This window comes from Genypterus blacodes, unplaced genomic scaffold, assembly GCF_046128005.1.
Source record: "Genypterus blacodes isolate CSIRO-AG114 ecotype Tasmania unplaced genomic scaffold, CSIRO-AGI_Gbla_v1 ptg000032l_1, whole genome shotgun sequence".
Lineage (NCBI taxonomy): Eukaryota > Metazoa > Chordata > Actinopteri > Ophidiiformes > Ophidiidae > Genypterus > Genypterus blacodes.
Window position 1 is genome coordinate 4820016 of NW_027466845.1, and position 21555 is coordinate 4841570.

At 45.0% G+C, this 21555-nt stretch overlaps 2 protein-coding genes and 1 long non-coding RNA gene across 3 annotated transcripts in view; 2 read left to right on the plus strand and 1 right to left on the minus strand.

The window, feature by feature from the left end:
- Window positions 1–165: 165 nt before the first annotated feature.
- Window positions 166–3845, plus strand: socs9 (suppressor of cytokine signaling 9). Its single transcript, XM_076145970.1, has 2 exons — window positions 166–293; window positions 1721–3845. The coding sequence occupies exon 2, from the start codon at window positions 1858–1860 to the stop codon at window positions 3631–3633; it is 1776 nt and encodes a 591-aa protein (XP_076002085.1). The 5' UTR covers window positions 166–293; window positions 1721–1857; the 3' UTR covers window positions 3634–3845.
- An 8566-nt stretch (window positions 3846–12411) lies between these two features.
- LOC142995018 (uncharacterized) lies at window positions 12412–16471 on the minus strand. Its single transcript, XR_012961473.1, has 4 exons — window positions 16383–16471; window positions 13591–13702; window positions 12822–12871; window positions 12412–12581 (listed from the first exon to the last, which is right to left on the minus strand). It is a non-coding gene; the product is annotated as an uncharacterized LOC142995018 (long non-coding RNA).
- Window positions 16041–21555, plus strand: part of lrfn1 (leucine rich repeat and fibronectin type III domain containing 1) — a 132703-nt gene continuing 127188 nt past the window's right edge. The window contains exon 1 of the mRNA XM_076145898.1: window positions 16041–16119. The gene's annotated coding sequence lies outside the window, so the exon portion shown is untranslated. The remainder of the gene's footprint in view (window positions 16120–21555) is intronic.

Sequence of the window (21555 nt, forward strand, 5' to 3'; positions counted from 1 at the left end):
AAGAACACAATATTCTACACTTTTCAATACAACTCACATTTCCTTTCACTGAATTAGATACGAGCATTTCCATTTGTAGTTGTTTATAGTTGCTTTTATTTGCCACATTGCTGCACACATTAATATTTAAAAACCCACACTTCAGCTACTTCCTCTTAACTTCCGGGTTGCACTCGGCTGATCAGAAGCTAATGCTAGCTAGCCGCCTCCCCTCTCGCCAGTAGTTTATCCGAGGAGAACAAGAACAAACATTTTCGCCGGGATCTTCGTTAACATCTTCCTGCCGCAACAAGGTATGTTTACCGTGTGTTTATAAATGTGTTTATAAGTACACACACACACGGCGTTAGAGCTTCACTTCCTCACTGAAAAGTATCTGTTAGCAGCTGGCTAACCAACTAGCCTGCTGGGCATAAACAGCCGCTTGCTAACTCCCGTAGCATCGGTATGTTATCTTTTCACTTTAAGGACATTTATTTAATTACAAACTGTCCCGGAGAATGATTACATATGGCCGGTAGCTTATCACTAGTTTGAGGTGGAGTAGAGGAAGTTAGCAAGTAGACCTTATTTATCTGTATAAGTTAGCTTCGTCTTCGTTTCCTCTTCGTGTTTGATTCAGAATGAAAGAGGACAGTTTGATCTGCGATACTGATCATCTTTGTCAAATTACACATATAAGCTCAGGGGAGTCCGAGTTGTCCACGGTTTACTTATAAAGTCACAGTAGCGGCTTCCTTCTGTCTGTCTGTCTGTCTCGATGTAACGGGTAGCTAAGTTACATTTCTCGCTGTAGCTAGTAGCTTCAGACCGAAGCTCTCACTAAGCTAATGTCGCTTATTTTACTTTATTCAAACAAACATACTCACTCTTTGTTGTTATGCTTCACTTCTTTCTGTTTTGTTCGAGTTAAAGTAGATGTAACTCTTTTAAACATGACTTTGTTGCAAATAAAAGTCCACCATATAGATGTATTTTAACTGTTGATGTTAATTTTATTATCAATTAAGTATCAAAAGTATTTTTTGATAATGACTGTACTTTTTTTGTGTTTGTTTGTTCTAAAACACAGAGTGAACTCATACTTTTGGCATGGTAGTGAAGTAACAGTAATTATTTGCCAAAGTGTAAACACTCACGTAAAGTATGAATTCTCCCAAAATGTATTTAGGTGCTGTAATGAAACATACTTTGCTACATTACAGGGAATGATGTCAAGATAAGATGTCCAGTCTATGTGGACGGCAGCGGTAATTAGTTTGGTCAAACATTAATGCGCTTAATTGCCAGCAGCTGCATAAACTGTGGGGACCGTTTAATGCTCCGGTGTAGACAATGATGTTCCTCCAGCAGCTCAGTGGAAGAGCCTGTTTCAGCATAACAAAGCGACCCGTAAAGGAATGTTTTGCTGATTTCGGTGCGGGCGAACTTGACTGGCCTCCGGAGGCCTGAGCTCAACACCAGTCAGCACCTTTGGGAAGTTGTGGATGGAACGCTGACTGTGATCCTGACTTATCTCCCCCACGCTCTCACGGCTCCGCCCAAGCAAACGGCTGCATCTGTGCTCTGATATCCACTGCCAAACTAAAGCGGAACGGTTTAGGAATGTGATGCTCAGCAATGACGTGTGCATTTTGTAGAGACTACGTTCTTCACTTCGTATTACATGTTTTGATTACAGCATTTAAACGTAACTATTGTTTTTTTTGTTTTTCTCCAGGTTGCTCAAAGTCTCCACAGTTGAGATTCACGGGCGATGACGTGTCGAGCACAGGATCTATATGGGAGACCTGGTGAAAGCTAACCGCAGTCACAAGTAGTGCGTCAGCACTGTTCCGCCGCGTCATTGAATCTGCCATGTCGTTAACGGCGGAGTCGGGGAACCGAGGGAAAGAAAGGGAGAGGGGAGCTCGGCCCAAGGTGAGACAGAGCCGGTCAGAGGAGCGGAGAGACACCGGCAGTGGACGGAAAGGTCCAAAAGGGAAGAAGAAAGGCCTCGTCTCCCACGAAGCAGCTGCTGAGCGGCCTGTCAGCGACGGCTTTGAGTATGGGGAGCTGCTGAGTGACCTTGAGACCAGGGACCAACCTTCAACCTCTCCGGTCAAGGACGGGTGGAGGTGCCAGGGTTTGGACGTTGGTGCCTCGTTACTGGGACAAGAACGGACAGGGGCGGGACACGGACTGTTGACGGTTGGTTCTGTCCCGGAGTTAATGGTGGCAGGCGACAGCGAGGGCAGAGGGTCGAGCAGCAGTCGCACTTTCCGACAAAAAATCCAAGATGCTATGGGGCAGTGTTTCCCCATAAAGACTCACAGCACAGCGCAGCCGTCGCCCATCCTCACATCGGCTGCCTGTGCCTCATCCAGGCGCAAGATCCATCTCAGCGAGCTGATGTTGGACGACTGCCCGTTCCCTGTGGGATCAGAGCTGGCTCAGAAGTGGTACCTCATCAAGCAGCACACGGCCCCCATCACCCAGCCTCCCGTGCTGGACTCCCCGGTGGTTTGTAGCGCCCCGACCTCAGCCATGGCTGCCGCCGTGGTGGACGACGTAGACGACAGGTTGCGAGAGCGCAGACGTATCAGTATCGAACAAGGCGTGGAGCCACCACCCAATGCAGAGATTCACACGTTTGAGGTGACGGCGCAGATTAACCCCCTGTACAAACACGGCCCCAAGCTGGCTCATGGCATGAATGAGTTAGCAGGAGCTGACAGAGCAAACGTGCAGCAGCAGCAACAGCAGCAACAACAACAACAACAACAACAACAACAACAGCAGCAGCAACAACAGCAGCAGCAGCAACAACAGCAGCAGCAGGAACTTCTCCTCCAGAGGCAGCAGCAGCACCAACTCCTGCTGAAGAGCTGTTTGGACACGCTGGATGAGGTGGTGGCTTCAGCCTCAGCTTCACCCTCAGCCTCAGCCCCAGCTTCAGCCTCAGCCCCAGCTTCGGCCTCGACCTCGGCCTCATCTTCAGCCCTTCTCCACACCATTGATTCAACGACTGAGCCCCTGGTGGACCCAGATGTGGCAGTGCCCAACGTGCCACCGCCAGCCATATTCCCCCCGACTGAGCATCACAAGTCTCACGCCGGCTACCACATTCACACACAGATCGACTACATTCACTGTTTAGTCCCAGACCTGCTGCAGATCACCAACCTCCCGTGTTACTGGGGGGTGATGGATCGCTACGAGGCGGAGACGCTGCTGGAGGGAAAGCCTGAAGGAACCTTCCTCCTCCGCGACTCCGCCCAGGAAGACTACCTCTTCTCCGTCAGCTTCCGCCGCTACGGCCGCTCCCTCCACGCGCGCATCGAGCAGTGGAACCACAACTTCAGCTTCGACGTGCACGACCCCAGCGTATTCCACGCGCCCACGGTCACCGGCCTGCTGGAGCACTACAAGGACCCCAACTCCTGCATGTTCTTTGAGCCGCTGCTGTCCAACCCCATCCACCGCACGCAACCCTTCAGCCTGCAACACATCTGCCGAGCCGTCGTCAGCAGCTGCACCATGTACGACGGCATCAACGTGCTTCCCATTCCGAACGCTCTGAAGAAGCACCTGAAAGAATACCACTATAAACAGAGAGTGTGTGTGCGGCGCATGGACACCTGGTGGGAATGAAGATCAACTGAAGAAAACTTTACCCGAGCACGAGTCGGCTCTTTCCTCGCTCTGTCCCCGGCTGCATTAACCCACACCGCACTGTACTTATTTATTTTTTAGCCGTATAGGTCTTACAATTGTATTAACTGACGACATGAGGCGATATGTATCCTCACTGATCTTGCACAAAGTTATCCTCAAATTAAAAATGAACCCATTTCAACGATGAATCTGCGGCGTTAAGAGGTTTTTACTCTGGCGCTCCGTCACGTGTTTGTCGAGTGAGACCAAATCAGCTCGATTACGCTGATGATGGGGTAAGGTTTCCCGGTGTGAATTGAGATGATTATAATAGAGCTGTTCATCAGTCACGTGCTGAGAAGGTGGAACACACACTGACACGCTTCCATTCTCCCGGCTGATGGATGTGAGCGCGGCCAATCTGCAGTGTTAATCATCGGTTCCTGCATCGAGCCACAGCTGATTAGAAAGAGATGAGCAGCGGGTCGGTGCGCTTATCTTATTTTTAAAAAATAAATATATATCTGAAAATAAATGAAAGAACAGATCCAGTATAGGTGTTTGTCAGGAAATGAAGCGGTGACTACATGCTGGCCTCTCGTCACCGCTCGCTGTATTTACATTAGAGACGGTAAAGCAAAATTAAATACGGTGCAGACGGTTCAGAACTACAGGAAAGAGACAAAATATGTTCCATGTGACAGTTGGATTGCATTAGATTGAATGTTGCTTCTTCTCATTCCTGCACACCTTCATTGAGCATGATAGTGTGTGTGTGTGTGAAGGCTCAGGATGCAGCCGTCCAGTCCAACATAGAATAGAATAGAATAGCTGTTATTGTATATGATAATACAACGAAATGCATTTGTGCTGTGCCTGAATCTTTGAACAGTCATCAATAACAGCAATAAACTATAAATAAACAACTATAAATAAATAATAAATAATGAATAACAGTAAATAAACAACACACAGTTCCCTTCATACATTAAAACATAAGTAGTCCCACAGCTCAAGATGTTCCAATAGCTTAAGATGTCTCATATGACATGTCTGACATGTGACATGACAATGACATCCTATATGACATCACAACATCACATGACATCACATATGAAATATGACATCACATGACATCACATATGACATCACGTGACATCACATATGACATATGACATCACATAACACCACACATCCCACATGACATTGTGACATCACATCATCACACCCCAAATGACATCACAGGTCCCTTGCCCCATATGACATCTGATGACATCATAGCTGAAGATGCCCAATATGTCCCAATGTGTCCCAATTTGTCCCAATATTGCAATTGACTTTTGGGGTACTAATTTGTCCAATGTTTGATTTTGTTTAGCTCACTTATGGCCCTTACACAGAAGCTGTTCTTCAGTCTGGTGGTGCGCGTGTTCAGTGATCTGTATACTACAAAAACTCTAAATATATAAATGTATAGAACCGCGTGGACGGCAAACCGATTCGCAAATGTTGACTTTGTCTTGGGTTGTTGAATTTCTTCTTGGAAACTTTGACTTTATTCGGGTCTTTTTGAATAAATAACTGCAGAATTGACCGATTTAACTAAACCGCTATTTGCAAACTCAACTTTTTTGTATTAAAGTAAGGCGACATGATTAACAGTGCGGTGTGTAATGGAGAGAGAGAGAGGACGGATCTCTGTGATGCTGCAGGCTGCTTTGATATTTGCGATGCATCGGTCGTGCGCTCATCCGCTAATGAAGCTGCTATTGTTTAAACATCAGGTCCAGGCAGCGTCAAAGTCTGCATTCCAAATGCGGCGTCTGGAGCGTTGACCTTTGCATAGCAAAGATACTGTTAAAACTGCTAAATCACGGCTGAATATGATTGAAGACTTCATAAGGTGGAAGACGCTTTAATCCCAAAGTCATGTACACACAGTACGAGGCGCAGTGTGTGAACATCAGCGGGACAAGTTCCAATCATCTACCTGTGTCTCTCTATTGTTCAATCAAACGACATGGACGTTTAGATTCACAACTGTTTTGTTGCTAAATATTTACATCCCTTCTCGGTGAGTGCAGTGTTTGACAGTGCAGCGTGCTGTGTTGCATCACGCACAGCAGGTGGCTGTAAAGAGCTTCAGAGGGTTTCTCCATCACTACTCTCAGGCATGTGTGTGCGTGTGTGTGCTCGCTGTGTGTGGCTCTTGGAGGTGAGTGTGATGGTGGTGGGAGTGAGTGTGTGTGTGTGTGGATGCTGCAGCTGGCAGTGGTGCAGCACTCATCATGCAGGTATTACAGGCCCCCAGGGAGGAGATGGGGAGGGGGGAGTTTTCTTTTAGCGGGGCCCCAAAGGGACATCGTGCTCAGGCAAAGCAGAAAGCTCATTGGCTACACATGCTTAGTGCAATTGTCCCTCTTTGTTCCCATTTTCCATTGAGGGAGGAGATTTTCCCTCTGAGCCTAATCTGTACAGTTGAGCATCATCGGAGTGGAGAATAGGTTTGACATGCTGATAACACCTGGGGGACGCTACACACACCCTCCCCCCCCAAATAATCTGTTGATGAGAATCTAACAAACCCTCTGGAAAGGAGCAACCTGCCACAGATTCCTCCCGTGTGTGTGTGTATGTGTGTGTGTGTGTGTGTATGTGTGTGTGTGTCTGTGTGTTGTGTAGGAAAGTCGAGCAAGACAGCAGCGAGAGATGCACGGTGTGTCTAGACCATTAATCCAGGGTGTATCAAAGCCATTTCAGATTCTCGCAGGATGCATATGGCTAGACACTGTTCTGCTCATCCACCCAGAGAGGAGGAATACATTTCACTGACAGAGGAAACACTGCAGCTCAGACGGGAGTTATTTTTGGTCAGTAAATGAATCCTGCTCGCTGTTTCAACCTTGAACACAAACGGGAACAGGCTGGTGTTTCATGTCGTACATTTTCAAAGAGATAACTTCTTGTCAAAACCAAGTGAGCGATTTCAGAGTTATTAAACTTGCAGCTCTTAAAGGTCCCAACAATTCCACCCCCCTGTAGGAGGAACATTGTGTCACCGTGAGGCGTTTACGTTTCATGTTTGTTTCCCTGGAGGCGAGCCTTTGATTACGCCGCAATTCCTTTACCTCCCATTTACAAAACCAAATGCTCGGTCGTTCTCTGAGGCGTGTGTGAACTCCAAGTTAAGCTCCTGCTACAGACGAGCCTCTCTCTCTCTCTCTCTCTCTCTCTCTGTCTCTCTCTCTGCATTCACATTCCCCAGCAGCTTGTTTTCCTGCTGCAGCATCTCTTCATGCCGGCTTTTTCCTGCCACTGTGTTTCTCACTCTTCTCTGCATTGACAGGGTGTTGATGCAGTAATGAGGTGCCGGGCACGATCCCACCAACCCAGAGGATAGTAGCCTGCAAACACTGATATAATTGCAGTGAAATGACACACACAAACACACACACACACACACACACACACACACACACACACATACACCGCCCCAATCCTGAGCTATAGCTATACCTCCAGAAGTCATTAACCAATAACCAGAAAATAATGAAGGGCTTTAAAAGAGGTGATTTGGTTTCGGTTGTATCCAAAGCTTTATAAACGATCGCAGCCATTAATTTGACTTGAAGTTGTAAACTGTATCATGTAATGTGTTTCTGTGCAGAGCTATAACAGAGCTTCAGATAACCCCCAGATATAATTAATGATAAGCATTGTGTGTTTTGAGAAGAAAGGATAATTATAGGCCTTCACATTGAGCGTGGAAATGGCTCATATATCACTGAAAATAGGTAAGGCAAAAGACATAAATATCTGTATGAGTGATAAATTAAACTGCACACATCAGACTCCCCGTGACCAATTATGTTGTTGTGCGTTACAGCAAAAAAAAAAAGTACAAATGGCAGAGGAGTGTGTGTGTAGCTGTGCCAGCCAGTCATTACACCAGTCGTTCCTCATTATGGATGTCTTTTTGCACCCAGCCATCATTTCAAGTATTTCCATGTCGAAATAATCTCACAAAATTACAGAAACCACACACACACACACACACACACACACACACACACACACACACACACAGACACACACACAGCATAATTACATCATAACCATCACTCACTCAATGGCGAATTGATTGTCTCTTCCTGCACCGTAGTAATCTATAATGCAATAGTTGCTTTATAAAAATGCCTTATTATGTTGTTGAAGTGATTACGGTGTCATTTATTTCAATAAGCACATACAAACCGTCACGAGTGGTGATGTTATGATTTTATCAAAACAAGAGGCAGAACAGAGGCGTTTCATTCATAAGAGTAACCAGAAACATGTTAGAAACAGGAGATCATACTCAAGAAACAGCCTCAAATCAAACGTAGGGGCCTGTAAGTGACACTAATAGACAATAGAACTATATGTGTGTGTGTGTACAGTTCTGTTGCTTTAATGAAAAGCTTTACAGACGTTTTTCTGTCAGTAAATGTCAGTTGTGAGGCAGCGTGGCCTCCATGTTACAGTAGCAGGGTTACAGAGCTGACATTTCAAACTTACAATGGTCATTACTCTCCAGTCAAGACGCAGAAACCTGACATTCCCATTCTCACTGAGACTTTACAGGCATTTACTGAAAACATTCAGAGGGTGTAGCATTCACTGTGGCTGATGACTACAAGCATTCGTTTAACAAAACAAAACATAATAAAGAAAATGAAGCACGTACACTCGCGTTCTCGCTGTTGTTCTGCTACGGGAAGAATCATGTCAGTCGGTGATAAATAATTGTTTTTGTACTTTCATCACGAGTAACTCTGACTCGTGAATTATCAAAGCAAAATGCTATTTGCATGGAAAACTAATTAAAAGCATCAATGAATATTTCTATAAACTGACATAACCTTCACAGGAATCTATGACTGAAATGGCAAAGCTTTAATAAGTTCATTTAACAGATATTAGCCAACGAACACAAATATCTTGCTCAATTCATCCAGCGTCATTCACTGCAAATACTAACTGTAACTACAGCGCCCTCTCATGGCAAAGCGCTAGATTTGTCATCACAGGTCAATCACAGGTATGAGTCATGACGTTCATCTGGCTGCGTTCCGTTTAGGAGCATCTGTCTGACTCAGGCTCTCAGGCTTTAGTGACTGAGCCATTAAGCGCAGATTGAACGCTCCGCCCGGCGAGCACGCTAAGTGATCCAAATCAAACGCCCTCGACGGAATTCGCCGTGCGGCAGGTGTGTTTGTTGAAGCAGGTTCGCTGTTTGGAGAGGACGGAACATGTTTAGCAAAGGCTCAATGGAGACCCCGAAAGTTTACAAGCGGCACTTAAAAGGATTACAAAACAACAAATGATAATATTCCTCCACATGGGATAATCTTTATTTCCTTTCTAGCGGAGATGAACGAGGCTCCACCGGCTAATGGTAAGTTAAGCTAGTTACACTTAACTTTAGTTACTTTATCTCCAGATTTAATAGGGCATAATATTTGTGTGTGTGTGTTTCTGTGTTTTTGTGCGCGCCGCAGGCACTGTTGTGTTAATATAAAGTTACACATTCGCTTTAGAGTCCATTATGTTTGTTTATCTGTTCTCCCTCTTATTCCCTTAAAACCACCGAAGAAGAACGGAGAGCGTTTCCATGGTGGCTCAAAATTCCCTCAATCTGTGTCAATGTGTCACCTGATTGGCTGATGATGACGTTTTGTTATAGTTATGGTGATATAATATGATATAAAGTGACATTAAGAAACATTCCGTCACAGATGAACACAGCATTACATCATTAGTTCCCCAGAGGCGACCTGAACAGTGACGGTAGATAAACAGTTACAGGACCATAAAGTAGTAGCTTTCTGATGTAGGTTCATGTTTTTAGTCATTTACTTTGATATATTTCCCGCTTTAAACTCATTTTGTGTGAAGTGCTTTTTTCCCCATCACGCCTGCTTCCTTAAACACAACAACCAGCCATCCAAAGTGATACAGGTTCTTGTTGCCCGGTTGAATTCAGTCCATCATCAACAACACAAGTGCAGCCAAAGTGGAGCCTGACAGCCAGACAGTCAGACAGTCAGACAGTCAGACAGCCTGACAGCCTGACAGCCTGACAGCCAGACAGTCACAGTGACCCAAGTTACTTTTTCAAGCCGTCCCTGTGTTTTGGAAATCCCTTTTAGTCCCACGGATTGGATTTCTGCAGTGAGCCAGACGGCTCTAGTGTTGGTTTCTCCTTTTTGTTTAATGGCAGGTTTCTCATAGACCCGGTTGGAGTTTCTCCTCCAGCCTATGAGGGTGAGCTCTCAGGTTGAATAATGATTCCGTTTATGCATTTCACTGTCCTCAAATCAGGACGGTAGGAATTGGTAAAAGGTAGCTATGGAAAAGGAGAGGGGTGACATCCTGTGTTAATAAAAATAACGTGAGGCGATGACTTAATCGGCGTGGGGATGTGGTAATTCAGTCATGGCCGCAAATGACTTTAACACACCAGAGTAATGCGGCGTGGGCCCAGCCGGCAGCGCCCGACTCTGGTGCAGGTATTCAGACGCTTTCCCTGTAGATTAATGAAACCAATGAGCTCCTCCGGCTCAGAGGACGGTGCATTGAAAGTGGTGTAGGCTCATAACAAATGGAAGTGACTCCTAAAGTGGCACTGGTACCCCGGACTCTCCCACTGCCTGGGCTGGCGTTGAGCTGTTTGTGGCCTCTGTAGTGTCAGAGTAGAGCTGCTGCTTCAGGAGCCTCAACCAGTTGTATAACAAAGCCTCTATGCTGATGACTTTACCATGTCTTTGCGTAAAACAAATCCAAAGAGCTTCATTAACCTCCCTGTTGTTCTGAAGATATATTTACTTCCCATTATCGGATAATAAGACAGTGGGAACTAAGTAATCATATTGTGGCAAGGACTTATTTATCTCCTTCCTTTGTGTTAACTTTACATTGTTTTTATTTAACACATGGATGTCACCTCTCCTCTGTGTTCAACCAATTATACTTTACACTTTACTATTATGTGTGTATCAGAATTCACATTAGCCACCAAAGAAAAGAGGAAGGGGGTCTTGACATTGGCTTGTGTTTTTGTACAACAAAGTCACAGCATCAACAGCAATGGCGAGGTAAAACCTAACGGAGCCAAACGCAGCAGACACCGGGGCGCCACAGAGGTGAACGTCGGCCGTGCTTTTCTTTACCGATTGCCTGCATTATTCATCTGCTCCTTCAGGGTCTCTTACCCACGGTTCTGCACACATTCTGTTAGACACCTCTTCAAGATGATTGACACGTGTTGGCGAGGAGGGTGTGTTCAACAAAGCACTCTCTAACTGGAGGCTACGGTTACATATTGCGGCTTTAATCATGTTGCAAATATAATAGCTGGCATGTCAAATGGTTGATTTTGTGATTGATGTGTTTTTGTGCCGTTGATGTTGTTTACATTCAGGCTTCTCTCCTCCTTCTTCTTCTTCTTCTTTTCTCCTCTTGTAATTCTATATAGGCACGTCTGAGAACTACTCAATCAAACCGAGAAACACTTAACACCCCCGCCGCGCTGATTGTCGATGCAAATTTGCCAGGTATTTTTGAAAGCCAGTCTAATGAAAAAGTGTACGGAAGGCAGAAGCACAATATGGTTCGTTAGACGTCTGAGATGGACAACAGATGGCTGCATCAGAGATCTGACGTGGAATTTCTGTTCTGCCCGCCTTGTCTCCTTTTAGACAAAAAAAAAATTATTGCTCTGCGAAATCAGTCAGTCCAACAAAGACCCTTTGCAAACACGAAGACATGCATGTGTAGTTCCATTCACTCTCCTACTGTCTTTGGCTCGCCAGGTATAGAAGATTCCATGATAGAGCTAAGATGACAGTGATACAGTAACACCATAACAGATTGGGTTTTCTCCACTATAATTACGACTAAATTGCTCTATAATCCTACTACTGAATTTCTTGACGTCATGGGGAAAAGTTCTCCCCATCTTTGGATACATTAATATGCCTGTTTGTTTGAGTGAGTGTGTGTGTGTGTGTGTATATGGAGGGCCACCTGTGAATGAAGAAGGAAATGAAAACAGTCGATGTTTTTTTTTTTTTTTTTCTGTCTGAGTCGAGGAAATTGGTTAAAAACCGTGATTGAGCAGTGCGGCTATTTCGCTAGACGGAGCTCTGTGGAAGCCCACCAGCAGAGTTTGGTTAATCACGCTGTGTCTAATACATCAGCATTATGTGACCTGAGAGTGCATGCGGCGGTGTGGCGTAGATCATTTTTATTTGCCGTAGCGAGGCCTTTCTGTGATTTATCCGTAATGTAGTTTGCTTTCTGCCCGAAATTAATAGTTCAGCTGGCGTGGAGACCATAGTGCGCAGTTGATCCAATCAATTTGATCCGTCTGGGTGAAATATTTTAAGCCGGTTGTACCCTTCTGATGATTCACTGACACCAGTCTAACGCTGGGAAAAGAATTATTTATCAAGTTTTTGGACGAGGCAAATGTTGGAGGATTGCCACCTTTCAGTGTTTACGGGTGGACTCCAGAGGAGTCAGGATGAGGTCTCTCTCTCTCTGCCACCCGAGACAGAAGTGCAGCCAAGGTTTCTGCGCTTCCTCCTCTTCCTCCATTTTCCTCCTGCTTCATAAAAATTATAGCGTCATCCTCAACAGCAATCACGTACAGCAGATTAGGTGGTGTAAATCTTTATGTCTCAAGCATGAAGTCAAGGTCAGGAGGATTCTGTCACACTGGTAAACCTTCTGGCTTTGCTTATCTCTCTGCTGGAGCGCCTCACTCAAATCCTCACACAGGGATTTTAGGTCCAAGAACAACTTAATGTGTTGATGTCTTTCATTACAACAGACCCATGCAGTAAGCTTTTCAGTGATCCATGTCCTTCTTCAGTCACTTTGGCTCTTAGATCCGTCCGTACCTTTAGAAAAATACAGAAATGAAAGAGGTATTGTTTGGCAAAAAATGCCAAAACGGTGTTGTACAGCTGTTTCCATTTAAATTTCCAACAGTGTAAAAGTAGCTTTTAGCATTCTAAGATGGATTTTTACTTTTACTGCCCCTTTGACTGCAGTTTCACTCGTCATCAATTCAAAGCAACTGGAATTCAGCTCAGACAAGTGAGTGCTGCAGAACAGCTTGTTTAAATTCTGTTACTCACCGTTGAGACTTTGGTGGAGATACTTTCGCTCACCTTTCCCACCTTTCCCACTAGAGAAGACAGACAGACACACACACACGCACACACACAGTTTGGATGGCTGTAGTCTGAGAACATCAAAATTTGAAAGAACACACTGGATTGAAGCATAACTGGAGGAAAAGGAGAGTGAAATCAGATATTTGTAGTGGTTTTAGAGAAAGGTATAATGAGGACATCAAGCAGTGTTTGTAAAGCACAGGAGCAACCTGCAATGCAGCATTTTCCACTTTTGATCTGCTAACAATTGGCTCACTTTACAGCTTTAGCTTCAACTTCCTTTCATCTCTTTGAAGCGTTAATTCTGTGCCGTTGTGTTTTCTGTACTGTAACATTTAACACTTTGCCATTCTAACCCAGATAAAACAATGACATGTTAGCATTCAACAACATTATATCCCATGAGGCTTTGACAACGACGGTGCAAATGCTTAATACTAATCTAATCAAATTCTCTTGTTGAAAGCTAACACAGGCGACTAACAACATTGCTGATGATAGTCATATCAAAGCAAACTGTAGTCTCAGCTTGCTTTGATGTAAACAAATGGATTGAGGAGAAGACGCTTAAAGGCTGCTATATATTTTCTTGAGGACAAAATTATTTCTTAGTTGTTTTTGCACAGGAATTCTGCATTCAGTTGAGGTAAGAGATAGTAACTCTAAAGTTTGAGAGGTCCCTCAGGCGAGTCTTAAGAGATGGACAAAACGAGGTCAGCGTGCAGCGTACCTGCCGACTCCTAATCCTGGTCCAGGTTTGTTTTTAGTTCAGCACCCGCCCTGCTCACCCGATTTGGCTCCCACAGTCTTTCAGTTCAGTTACTCAGCACAGGCTTTCAGCTCTGTGGAAATGCGGGGAAAATGATGAAGCTGATAGAGATGTCACGGCGGCACATTTATACATTTTATTAATAGAGATTGTATTTATGTCTGGTTAGACCCGATTGGCTGTCTTCCTAACAAAGTAGATATTTTTCCTTCCTTCCTTTCCTGTTTGTTGCACAGAATTATGTTATAAAATAGTGAAATTCAGGTTTGAGCAGTTTTGGCTCCAGTAGAATAGAAGAAAAGAGCGCAGGAGCTGCTGCAGCTTATGTCCATTGGCTCCTTGGCGTGCTGAGAGAAGACGAGCCTATACAATGTTTAAAACAATCCATAGTGGAAAAATGGTGTGAAATCAAAAGTAAGCTGCTGTGCCGAAGAATTCTTCGCCTGCTGAGGACACCGGTAGTAATGCCCTGTCCAAGCCCAACATTAAAGACTGAACTGCACACCCTGCACACCCTGCACACCCTGCACACCCTGCACACCCTGCACACCCTGCACACCCTGCACACCCTGCACACCCTGCACACCCTGCACACCCTGCACCCCACAAGAAATCAGAGCAGGGGCTGCATGTGTCTCACTTATAGAAGGCACATAAAACTGCAGTCGTTTGGACATGGAAGCCAGAAGGTATTTTCGCATGACAGACTTACAAAGAGAGATGAGGAATTGGAGACAAGTAGAACAGTGATGGATGACCTAGATGCATAAAAAACATACACAAACATATGGGAAGCTAGGGGGATTGTGTGAACAGTCACAATACGGATGAATTGAGACATTAATGAGTTCTCTACCGAGCAACAACAGAGTATCAAGAGTGTCCAGAGTATCTGTAAACTGTAAAACTTGATTTAAGTGCAGCAAGTGTAAGCAGTTTTTCCCGAGGTTAGCATCCTCCAGGAGGCAGTGGTAATGAAGAGGCAGGTGATGGGGTGAGAAAAGGATTATACACCTGAAAATGCACCCATCCTCTGGATCAGCAAGTGGGGTATGAAGTGGTCCTTAAGCAGAAAGGCTAGGCTGTGGTCCAGCAGAGGACCAGCTTAGAGGATAAGTGCAGTTTATTAAATGGCAAACAAAAAGCCATACAGCACCGGGAGATCTCTGCTGATTGACATCTGCTTCAGACTCCTCCGCAGATTTGTTGTGCGAGTCTTGCCGGCCCCTGAGAGAAATAAATTGCTAATTCCACCGACATACTGCAGGTGTGCACTGCTGGCCCAGCTGAATCGCACCCATTTCTCCCAAGGAAATCGAATAAAAGGCGAGAACAAAGCGGCGAACTCAGATCCATCCAATACGCCACACACCTTCTGTAGCACAACAAAAGGAAGCGATATTTGGCCCGTGTTCGCTTTGAGGTTTTCGGAAATGGCACTTCTGCTTTACTACGTTGTAAAAGGCAGTAGTTAGTCTCTCAGCGTCGCCTGAAAAATAGGCATCATTATGACTCTTTATGACTGTAGTAAAATGTGTGCTTTAATCAATATGGCAAACCCAAAATACCCACAGTTCTTGATTTGCAGGTTTTTGGCATGTAAGGTAAAAACATTTCTGTGTGCAATTGTGACCACACTACATGGAATCCACTGGAAGGTGTTTTAAGGACAAGACCCTCTCAATACTTGGTGTTAGAAAGCCCCCAAGTGACACAGTGGTAATGAGGAGAAGTTTAAATACAAGGCTTTAGAGCCGAGAAACTACCTCTGTAATGCGCCATTTCAAAGTGTGGACTGTAACTGATTTTCTCTTATTAACCGTCCCCTTATTAGCCTAATGAACACTGCAGGACCCTGCACATAGTGCTCCACTCAAAAAAAAAAAGAAGTCCAAAAGACGCCTGAGAATAATGGATGAAGAGAAGCAGCGGAGAATCTGTGACTTCTGTTTATGAGTGTGTGTGTGTGTGTGTGGGTGTGTGTGTGTGTGTGTGTGTGTGTGTGTGTGTGTGTGAGAGAGAGAGAGAGAGAAGAGAATCTTTTTTTGTTTCACTTTGGTATATCAAGGGTCTGAATTAGACAACGCAGCAGTGGAATTATGTTGGATATCGGAGGCCCAAGTTTAGCTTTGATCTCGCTTGACGGATAACGTCGCGGTTTAGTTGTTGGTAGCCAGAAGTGCGAGTATGTGTGATTCTTGTACGTCAGACAAAAAAGTTACAAGCACAATCCTTGTGTCTCGTAATCCAGTTGCTGAAAAGCATTGCTGAAAAGCCTCACATTCAAGATTCAGCCTTAACAGCCTTAATCTGTTTGGAACCCGGCCCACATGACGAGTACCGCCGGGGGAGCGTTCCAATTCTGTTGCCTAGCCTTGTAGCGTGAGTAAAGGGAGCAAAGTTCATCCCACTTTCACCAAACCAAACAGAAATCCAAACAAAGAACGACAGATCTGTCGGCTGATTCAGGCTGGAACATATCAACGACAGGTTGGAGATTACCGTTCCTTTTTTAACTTTGAACAGAGATAGAAATTGACTTTATTAATTCATTTTTGAAAAGCCCAGCGTGACAGTTTTGTCTACTTGATGGCAAGCGTTGTTGTGAATGACTATGACCTTTGTGTTTAGCAAAAGTAGCAAAATGATAACAACAAAGCAGCTGTCATGTTGTGTTTATTCAAGAAAACCTAAAAGTGCAGCTTCTAATGCTGTGAAACATTGAAATGTGTTGTAGCGGCGCATTAATTTACCTGCCGCGTTTGCAAAAACCTCTCCCAACGACCGTTTGCTCTGACAGCTGTTCTTGTGAACGGGAGAACGTGGGGTAAACAAAGACCAGGTGAGCACGGCGTTGGCGTTTGAGGAAGGAGGCGGCACCATTTGCACTTTGTTGTCACTGAACCAGAAATGTGTTTTTACTGGTCAACAGTCACGCGCTGATCATGATGATGATGGCACGTATCCATTATGCAGCACATCACCGCTTCAGCTGCTAGCCAGGAGGCACTGACAGGCTCATTAAAATGGAGCTTTAATTAATGATCTTGTCTGTTTATTACAAGTGTCATGATGTGCTCGACTGCAGCACCTGCACACTGGCACATTCCTCGCCTTGACAATACGCCCCCGCGCCTATCTTTGCCGTCATCTGGGGTTTCCAGATGCAATGTTTAATTCTCTTAGAAAGGCCAGGTTAAACTTAGAATCTGCTGCAGAGTCCTCCCCCCACCACAAACCCCACACCCATACCCACACACACACACACACACACACACACACACACACACACACACACACACACACACACACACACACACACACACACACACACACACACACACACACACACACACACACACACACACACACACACACACACACACACACACACACACACACACTGACAGTCTTGCCTCAGGCTATGGTCACTTTCATTATAAGAGACAGCAGAGTAGATTCGGTTGCTGCTGCAGTCGCCGTGGCAGCTGCAATAAGGAGCACGGCTCTCTCACGCTCTCGCCCGGTTAATTACAAACGGGCAGGACGGAGGCAAGAGCTCGTCGTTAACCTTCCTGTGCCCCTTGTTTTATTACGCGTAAATTTCCATGTCTTGTTAGTGTAATCCTGCCCATCCTCGTGTCAGCGTCTGGGCTTTGTGCAGTTTCCTGCTTGTGCATCACCGACCTTTTCATTAAATACCCTGAAATCTTAACTTCAGATTGTACACTTGTAGGTTGTTTAAAAAAAATTTATTTCATAAATGTTCAAAAAAAGAATGTGCCATTGAAGCTCAGGGTTATGAGATGTGCGCTCGCTCCTCACCAACCGCTGATTTTGTATTCCGGCGGGAGTCTTGGCTTGCTGCCCCTCGCTGCATGCACAGAGGGAATCCCAAATTCCCATCGTAAAAAGCACAGGAAGCTGTGACCCCCTTTTGAAAGACTATGAATCATCCTGTTATCTCCATCGCTTCAGCAGCGTGCCTCTCATCCAGACACATTGCTGTTGAGTCAGGGCTGGATGAAAGCTGCGGACGAAGGCGGCTTTAGTGACACGGCGTAAAGGCATTCCCCCCTGAATTGAATTGGGGGAGTCCGATTTTCAGGGACTTTCAGATTTGCAAGCGGTGCATCAGACTCGGAAGGAAAGTCGGTGCAGAGTGTGGCGCCTAAGCGGTACATAAGGTAGAAAGATATAATGATCTGTTCAGTAATGCTCTTTTTTTCCTCCTGGCTGGGGCTAATGGAGCGCAGAGAGTCATTAGCATGCCGTGTGCGCGTGGAGGCAAATTAGCTCTTGGCCTTGACACTGTGACTCAAAAACAACCAGCCCTTTACGTCAGCTGATGAAATGCGTCGAATCCCTAACGTCGGCTGATTTTTTCCCCTCTTAATTGGTGGTGAAAATGGATTCTTCATTTAACATGCTGGCCGCAGCCTCGCCGGGGACCCAATTTGTCCTCAGGTTTTTTGCCAGTTAAACCGGCAAAAATGAATAACCGTTGCCAATAGAAATGGTAAATTCTGCTTTCAGGGCAGGGCGGGGGCTGGCTAACGTTTATTGGTTTCTAAATCTAAACTGCAGCTTTGTGCAAAATGTTTGGCTTTTTCAATCGGTTCAGTTACGTTCAATTTGGCCAGCACACACTGAGTCAGTACCAGCCGCCCACATTGCTCCGAATAGAATTTGATTTAGACCACCTCACGTCTCTCTGAATTAGCAAACGATTTACTGTCGGCGGTAAGTTATTTTAGGCTTATAAAACGTGTAACAGACTCGGTCACTGTGGTATTAGTCTGCTTGGAATCGTAGCATTTTTTTAACAGCTACAAGGTTCATATTGGCAGTGCATTGTAACATTAATCCCGCTCTCACATTAGGCGAGTGCAGACCTCACTAATGCCCAGACGTTTGAGCGATGAGAGGAGTGTGTTCCTCCCATTCTAATCTGTCAAGTGTGCAGCAACACAATGAGTTTCAAAAGGTCACTTCAAGACTTAATGGATGCGTTGTCACTTTTTTCCATGTTTGTCTCGGCTGTCCCACCGTACATAGCAGGCGCCACACGTTATTCTTGCACTGAATACAATTCCTGACGTTATAAGCCGAGTAATTGTTTGTGCACATGACGTCGCCGCACTAAAACTGAATACAGCGTAAACGGCAGAAAACTTACAAGAAGGAGCCGTGATTTATTAAATTTAACAACAAAAGCACAGCATCACGGCACAAACTCGCGGCCTGATATGTGTCGCCAACAAGCTATTTGCAGGTCTAAATGAAGGTGTTCATACAAAGGCCCCAGGGAAGGACATCATAAATCACCTGTGGCACTCACACGTGGCAAAACGCCAAATTCAATTCTACAGCAAAAACTAAATAGGCTGGAGTCTGGCCTGTAGCCAATAAGCTAACTAAACTGGGGTGTTGCCAAATGACATTGTTATATGGAGCTGGACTTGATGTGTCTTGTGTTGTGTGAAGATGGCTAATAATGGCAGATAGGGATGAATTAGAACCTTCTGGGTGACGGCAATCCTGAATAATGTAAAATGTAAAACTCCACGTGTGCCCGAGCCTCTCCAAAGCAGACGGGTTAGGTTGGATCTTTGACTGTTAATGACGATGACATTTCTAAATGTCTTAAAATAGGGCACGTTGCCTCTGTGAATGGGGAAACGGGATACCTGGTGGTCCATAGCTGGCCAGGGGCCTGAGAGAGAGAGGAAGGGCTAACCTTTAAAAAATAAAATGAACTAGGCTCATTCATCCTTGTCTGAGCGTTTCCAGTGTCCCATTTTGTGCAGAGAAAAGAGGTGATATCAAAGCAATCTAAGAGGCTCTGGCACACAAGCGCCATGCTGCATGTGCAGAGGGTGTGCGCACTACAGGTACAGCAATATATCGCGGGAAAAACCTTTTATTGGTGAAACGCATTCCCACTGTGTGCTGCTCTCCCTTGGCCTTATTTTCCACTCGGCTCATCTTCTCCAGATCAAGGTCGATCCTCATCTGGTTTAGAATATTGATTCTGTGAAATCATTTGTGTGGCTGCAAACATCTAGAAGGCACCTCAGACTTTGCTCTTCAATCAGGATCGTGGCGGGGTTGTATTTGCATACGCTCACAATTGTTATCTCGCCACCGAGTGAGCATTTGTGAAACGGAGCATCGTCGTCCCCTGAAGTCACCCAAGACGCCGCGTTAATGAATGCAGCCCGGCTTGCTCAGAACAAAGTCTCATCTGCAGCGATGATTTCCCGACGTGAATATTCAGTGAGTTTGTTATGCGCCGTGTTCAAGAGGCTGTTACATAGCAGAGAAGAAGAACAACCAGACTTTGTTTTCTTCCTGTTTTCTTTCCCCACCCTCCTCCTTCAGCCACAATACCAGCAGAGAGGAAGACATTCTTCAATTCTGCTGATCCCTCATGATTAGATTCTGTGATGTGATGCTGTGAGTAGTTGCTATTGCATTAAATTAAGTATTCGTATCATTTAAATTCGTACACGTATGTAATTCTGTCATTTATGTTACTGACTGAGGAAACTGCATGGGATGTTTGATTTTGCCTAAAGGGTAAAGTCAAGATAGAAGGTACTGTACTTTATTTTAGCTGAACAATATCCTCAAAATAAACATGGTTGTGACAATTGATCACACACTGATAATGAGCGACACAGCCTCAACAACAAAATCTAGTCTGTAGTTTCTCTTGTTTACAAAGAGGGGACGGATTTTATTCTGCTGAACAGAAAAGGGTTCCAGAGTGGTAAACAACGTTCCTGATCCTTCCAAAACTTTGTTCTCCAGGAGAGCCAAAGCAGCTGGAGGCAGTCACAGCTCTGCGCCTGGGTGAGTCAGAGGCAGCGGAGCAGCCCACCCCCACCCCCCCTGGTTCCAGACCTTCTTGTCATGGCCGTTTAATACGTTCATTAACACGATTACACTCGGAACCCTTTTAGAAAACACTTGTCATAGCATATTTTTATTTCTCCCCCAGAAGGAATTGAACGGGGCGACATTAACCTTTGGTGTGATAAAGATTAATCCCCGACTTGGGAGATGGTTCTTTTCACCGGGATGGCAGCACCTTGAAATAAAAGAAAGCTGTCTTTAGCATGCAAACTACATGTAATACTACATCCAGAGCTCTACGGGCATTTCTCTCTCTCTCTCTCCCCCTCCTCTTTTTCACTACCACATACACACAGCATAGCCTCAGCTAAAAAGATCCAATCCCGCCTCCTTATTTGGGACATGACAAGTCAGCAAGGTTGTGACACTTTGGAAAAACCCGGCAAGATGATCTTCTAATCACCAATTTGGAGAGTTTGAGAGAGACTATAATCACAGTTGTATTGGCCTCAGTCGCCTCCTTGCCTGGTGCTGTGTTGCCCGAGTGTGATTTCACTTGGCAGAGGAATTGTGTTTTTCTGTGGGGGAATTCGCTGCAGTTTCAGGGTGCCTCCAAAACATATTCAGCATTTTTTTTCAAATTGTGTTTTTCAGGTCTTTTCCAGCAAAGTGGTATTTAATTGCTAAGGAAACCAGCAGTGCAGATTTTGAACAGCCTGACATCAAAGAGACCAAAATTCGTTTTGGTGATATATTATCCTGGGTCAGGAATTAGGACAACCGCACAGATGTAGGATGAAAAAAAATGGCCGCTTAAATGTCAGGAAGGCGACTTCACTAGAATCAAAACCCAGAAATCACCAGCGTCAAGTGTCTCGGATGATAATTGACTTCAGGTCCACTTCCTCTTTGATAGCAATCACTTCAGCGCAGGAGGTGGCCGGCTACCTCCATAATCTGTCCACAGGGTGCTTCGGTGTCCTGATTTAATATTTTTGTCCTCTTTTTATGTGGATTCACAACAAAGTTTTACCGAGAATAATAAATAGCAGCATTTTCTGTGTG